Raw genomic sequence first — 6,062 nt, forward strand, 5'->3', positions numbered from 1 at the left:
CCTCGCGCGGTGGCGGATCCTTCCCTGGCGGCGGCATGTGACTCGGCGGCGGTTTTCGGCGGTGAGGAGCCGCGGAGGACATACGACGAGCATGGCGCGATGACGTCAGCGGAGGCACGACTTCCTCGTGGTGGTTGCGGCCCTGTTGTCTCGGCTGCGAGCTCCATGCCCGCTTCTGCCCATCTAGGCCTGGGCAGGCCTGCGGGGCTGTGCCTGTGGTAGCGGGCAAGCACAGTGGCGCCTGGTGGTGCCGGTTGCTGGGCACCGTGGTGGTGCCGGCAGCCGGCCAGGCGGCGACGGTGATCTTCTGTTTTGCCAGAGGAGATCGGCCAGTTGTGTGGCTAGCCTTGGCGGATCTCGCGATACGTCGCCTAGCTCCCGATGGCGGATGATGACGACGCGTTTCGTCGTTACCTTGCTGAAGCATTGTCTCTGCAGTTTGCGTTCTTCGTCTGGGCTGCTCCAGGGGAAACCCTAGACCTGGGTCTCCCGGATCGGACGATGGCGGCGCACAATGCCATTCTACCTGTTGGGGGCATAGTTTTTGGAGCAGACAACGGATGGTGGTGGTGTTGAGGTGGAGCGGTGTGCTTTTTGCTGTGTCGGCGTCATCGAGTCGCTGCGGTATGGTGCAGTGGTGGCTTCGAGACGGATGCAGTGTGATGGACGTGCGCATGATGGTGGAATCGTCTGGCGCCGTGGCGGCATCGATGGCAGGTCTGACATGGTCAATGCGATGATCTCTCTTGAAGATGGAGTCGAGGAAGACGGCGGTAGCAACTTCTATGACGTGTGCGTTGGTGTGTGCTAAGAGTCTGCTTGACTGGATGTGCTTCTCATCAGCTATTGAGCGGCCTGGGAAGGCATTTGGTTTTTTGGATGATTTGAGTTGGTGAATTGTCACTCCCTTCATCCCTCTATAGGTTTAGCGAGGTGGCTTCGAGTTTGATCTTTTGTATTGCTCTTGTAAGGTGTTGTGAAAAATCTAATAAAAAAACTGTGTGCATCTCTTGGATGCAGAAGCTGGGGTGATATTTCCCCCATTTTTTTAAAAAAACCGTATGTGATAGGTAAAAAGTTGTTTCAAAATAGTTTTCTATCCGTTCTTTATTGTATGAATCTAGGGACTGTTTATTAAAAAATCCTGATTTTTATCTTGAATCTTGATCACTTTATTAAGCATTTCGATTGACACCCAATCATGCAATTCCTTCCTTACAACATATGTAATTAATTAACGGGTGGAAACAACACAGACATTATACTCTCTCTATCCCATGAACCATGTCTTAAATTTAATAAAATTTAAATATATCTAGACGCCAACCAATAACTAGATATAAAGTTAAGACAACTTTCACGAGACGGACTAAATTGTGCACTTTCATAGGGCTAGTAAGGTGCAATTTAAGCAACAAGATTGATATAAAATTTAGGCAAACACAAATGAGCAAAAGTGAGGAATTTAATGGTGATGTTCAAAATATATATTTGCAGTTATGTTCCAAAATGGGATTAATATGTACAAGCTGATGCTCATTGGTATATCCATCAAAATCGGCAATATGTGACAACTTCCTGCAATCTAATACAGTTAGCGAGAAAAATGCCTTGTCCTACACCATTCCCGCGGGCGGCGTCAAGTCGACCCCCTAACCCTAGCTCCCAGCCACCCTCCCCTATTCTCCCTACCGCCAATGTCGGTGCAGGATATAGAGCAAAGCTCACGTGGTGGCGGCGGTGGCAGCCTTGCCCGTACCCACGCTAGGAGGGGAGGCGCGGGTCTCTCCCTGGACGTTGTAGGTGCTCTCAGGTCGACGGAATTTCGGCGGCGGCGCCTTCCCGAGTGGTTGTACAATGTGGTACAGTCATTGCCTTCTGTCGGTAGATCTGCCTGCCGATCTACCCATGCGACACCTCCCCGCGGCCATTTGTGGTGTGTGCCCCGTAATCTAAGAAAAAAATCCGAAGAAATTGGAGTAGCTAGCAAGCATACGTGCATGTTCATAGTGAGCAGAAACAATTTGATTTATGTTTGGCTAAGATATATCACCACCATTTATGACATTCTTAAAAAAAAATTACCCGTTAATTTACTATAGTAAATGCATTAGTTTGCTTTCCGTTCATACCGCTACATGCATTGTATCATTTTTATTTTCATACACTTGAAAACACTCGAAAGGTGTTACTTTGGTAAGTCGCAAAATCGTCATCTGTCATGTGAGCTTCATGTTGACTAGTATTCCCCCTCCCCTCCCCCCCCCCCAATCAACAAAGGAATAAGGTAACAACTGTACATAATAATATATGAAAAAGTTGTTCAGTGCTCGAGCCCTCTCCTCTAGATGGAGGAAGACAAAACATATGATGTGGGCTTAGGGCGTAAGTGACACTGTGGTACCAACTGAGAATTGCCCAGATCATTCCACACCCAGCGAATATGATGGTAAGAGATTGAAGCTAACGATAATAAGAAAGCATGAAATGTTCCTCATTGGTAGTGGTAGGGTGTCATTTTTGGTCAATGGAAATAAATTAATGACACGATGAGAATTACATAAAGAACTAATAACATCATCATTAGTTTATTTTATTAAATTAATTATGTGCATGCTTCATGAATCATATTCTTGGAAAAACCTCCTAATGGCCATGGCCATTTCACGACGTGGGCTCTAACCCCAATTTATGTCATGTGGAAGAATATGACTTTGCGACACATGTTGTTTAGCTACGAATGTGCTCGTGACGTCTGGAAGTGCCTCGATCTTCTGGACACAATTATAGTTATGCTTGTGAAACTTTTTAACTCAAATTTCAACCAACTAATGGGGTATGTTCCGTGCAAAATTCAAAATTTTCATCCCAAATAAAAAATTCAATATAACTCACATATTTCTTAGCATCTACTCAATCCATTTCAAAATATAAATATATAATACATATTTATTATTCTTTAACTCAATAATCTGACAAACAGTTACTCCATTAATACATATGTGATTAATTTGATTTCAAACAATATTCAAAATTAAGTACTTCCACTAGTGTCATTAATATTGTATCACATAACTACCTCCTACTCCATTAATAAATAGTTAGTTTATGATATGCAAAATCACATCCATATGTATATATATATTTCAAATGAACTAATGTCGGTAATTGAATTCATGTTGGTCAGACCGTTCTCTTACCTACAATTTGTTATTTTTTTCTTGTTATAATACATATAGGGACTTGTACAACACCGGTGGATTGGTTGCAAATGGGAACCATACATAATATCTCTAGTCTAGGTTCATTTTCTACAATAATCTAAGCCCTAGATACTTACTACCCATGAATAATCTAGATGCAGTAGGTAAATACATCTAGTTATAGAATTTCCCCGTAATTGTAGGGTTCTTTCTTCCAAAATAACTTCATCATGATTATCCTCCACTTTTTTAAGGGTCGTCATCATAGATATGCTTCTCCGAAGTCTTCTAGAATCGCTTCATGCAAATTTGTGTTTCTATGCATACTCTAAATTTTAGTTAGATTTGTTTTTGAAATATATAGGTGATCAAAGAGTGAGCATGTGGTCTTGTGATTAGCATTTCCCCTCAAATCATCCACAAAATAATTGGGAAAAGGTACGTCTATATATCACATGTGAAAAAATAGTACAAAAAAGTTACACACATGTTATAGGTAAAACGCTGTTTGAAAATACTTTTCTGTCCATTGGTAGTATCCATCAAAATCTAGGGAATATTTATTAAAAAAAGTTATTAGCACTAGGGAATATTTACACACCTGTATGAATCTAGGGAATATTTATTAAAAAAATCTTTTTTCTCAAATCCCATTCACCTTTTTAATAAACGGATGAAAATAGCACTAACACTGCACTTCTACTATATTGTGCAGTTTCAAAGAGTGCAATTTTGGCGTGCTAGTAAGGTGCAATTTTAAGTAACAAGATTTACAAAAACTTTAGGCAAACATAAATTAGCAGAAGTGATGAATTTATTTGTATGTTCCAAAATGTGATTAATATATACGAGCTGATGCTCATTGGTAGTATCCATCAAAATCGACACAATCCGAGACAATTCCCCGCAACCTAATACAGTTAGCAAGTGTATATATTGACCGGGGAAACTAGATACACAGCTGACTAGCAGCACGACTATTAGCTAGCGAGCACCGAGTGGTACGAGCCAACCGAATTCGCTTCATATCCTTGTCGCGACAGCGAGGCGGACGAACAACAACGGAGAGGTAGGTACTGGTTGTCCAATGTCCATAGGCTATACAGAGACCGCGGCCAAGGATGGACGACTTCACCTTCCCTGCAACGGCCACCGCGGCTGAGCCTGCTGACACGCTGTGCCTGCACCACCACCAGCGCCGTCTACCCTTCCCCCACTTCGCCTCCTCGCCGCTCTGGTTCCCCGACGCCGGCGTCCGCGTCGCCCCTACACCGGTGGCCGTGGTGAGTCGCCGAACCGTCGACGACGACATGGAAGAGCAAGAAGCGACGTCGTCCGACGCTGGACGGCGGTCGGACGCGGAAAGAGGAGGAGGAGAAGAAGATGATGATGACGAAGTGGTCGACGTACTGCGCGGCGCCGTCGGTGGCGCCGGCGAGGAGAAGATGGACATGCTGTGGGAGAACTTCAACGAGGAGCTAGAGGCGCTCCGGCACACCGGTCCCTATTCGAAGGCGGCGTGGGGGCTGCACGAGCTGTCGGACACGGAGTCGGAGGCGGCGGAGCGCGGGCGCGGGTGCGCACCGATGCTGCGGGCGTCGTCTAGGGCCGGTGCAACGGGGCAGTACTACCGCCGGACCGGTGGCAGCTGGGTGCTGCTCATGAGGATCTTCAAGAGGCTCTTCGTCGTGGAGAAGACCGTCTCCGCCGCTAGTCGGCACCGGCAAGCGAAGGCAGCAGCACAGTGATGGATGCATACATGGCCATGCACAATCGCCTGCAGTTCCTCGCATGCATCCTTCTGAATTCTGATGCAAATGCCATGTAAGTTATACTAGACAGATAAGAGTAATTATGTGTTCGTGCAGGGAGTAAGTAGAGTTCATCGTATACAAATTGAATTCAGCATATATATCACTCCATTTATTTATTTGCACTTCCTCCTTGTTACTCCTTTTAGTTATGTAAGTAATATACTTACGGAGTAGAAAAATTGAAACCCATGGAAATTCTTTTCTGCCCATTGGTGATGACTCACGACCTGAAGATGTCGTCAAATAAATCACGGCCTTAATCATGGAATAATCGTGGGAGGTTGCTAAGTGGTCGTCTCAATGATAATAGGTAATGATCACTGGGGAAGGTGTTTTCCAGCTGATGCAGGCTGCTGAACATCTGGGCATTGAACACTTTGCTTCGTTTCTCTGAGCTGGAACAGGGGCCATATATGCTCTTTTCATTTCATCTAAAATATAATTGGATCTGAAGACAGAAAAGGTGCACGACAATTTTTTGGGGGACAACCTGTTAATTTCGTGTGCGTTCGTGGGGTAAAAGTTGGCCCAGTTTTTAGTGGGGGAAATGGAGGACGCGTGCGTGTTTTTGTGTGGATGGCTCGCTCACACAGGGACAGTAGATTGGCTCGCACTAAAGGCAAAAGGAGAGCGAGGACAGCGACATCCAACCGCCTACCTCACTTAGAACGAACAGTATGCATGTCCTTCATAGAATCATAGCACATCTGGAGATCGACAAGCAGCCAGCTGTGCGTCGGCACCAACAACGACGGCGAATGATGTATCTTTTGATTCCTCCAGTTCAGAAAACATTGACATAAGTGTAACCAAATTGTGCAAGCGAAGATCGAATGTTGTGAATTGTGGGCTGTCTTGGGAGCAAGCTGCACTGGGGTTCGGCACAATTTTCTTTAAACATAGACAAAAGCTTTATCTTCTATTAATTAAGAAAAGAAAAGAGTGTCTAGTTTTTAGAAGAAAATCGGGCGAAAACCTAAAACCACGGGGTCAAGCCCACACAACAGCACACCCACACATACCCACATCCAAGCCTAACACAAGG

General features: G+C 44.9%; 1 protein-coding gene across 1 annotated transcript; it reads left to right on the plus strand.

Annotated features, from left to right (window-relative positions):
- The first annotated feature begins 4,190 nt into the window (after window positions 1-4,190).
- Window positions 4,191-5,137, plus strand: LOC127334900 (uncharacterized). The gene has a single exon (XM_051361449.2). The coding sequence runs from the start codon at window positions 4,325-4,327 to the stop codon at window positions 4,949-4,951; it is 627 nt and encodes a 208-aa protein (XP_051217409.1). The 5' UTR covers window positions 4,191-4,324; the 3' UTR covers window positions 4,952-5,137.
- Window positions 5,138-6,062: the final 925 nt, after the last annotated feature.

This window comes from Lolium perenne, chromosome 2, assembly GCF_019359855.2.
Source record: "Lolium perenne isolate Kyuss_39 chromosome 2, Kyuss_2.0, whole genome shotgun sequence".
Classification (NCBI taxonomy): domain Eukaryota; kingdom Viridiplantae; phylum Streptophyta; class Magnoliopsida; order Poales; family Poaceae; genus Lolium; species Lolium perenne.

Bases quoted from the DNA above. Each gene is read 5' to 3' on its own strand.
- LOC127334900 (XM_051361449.2), top strand. From the start codon at position 4,325: ATGGACGACTTCACCTTCCCTGCAACGGCCACCGCGGCTGAGCCTGCT.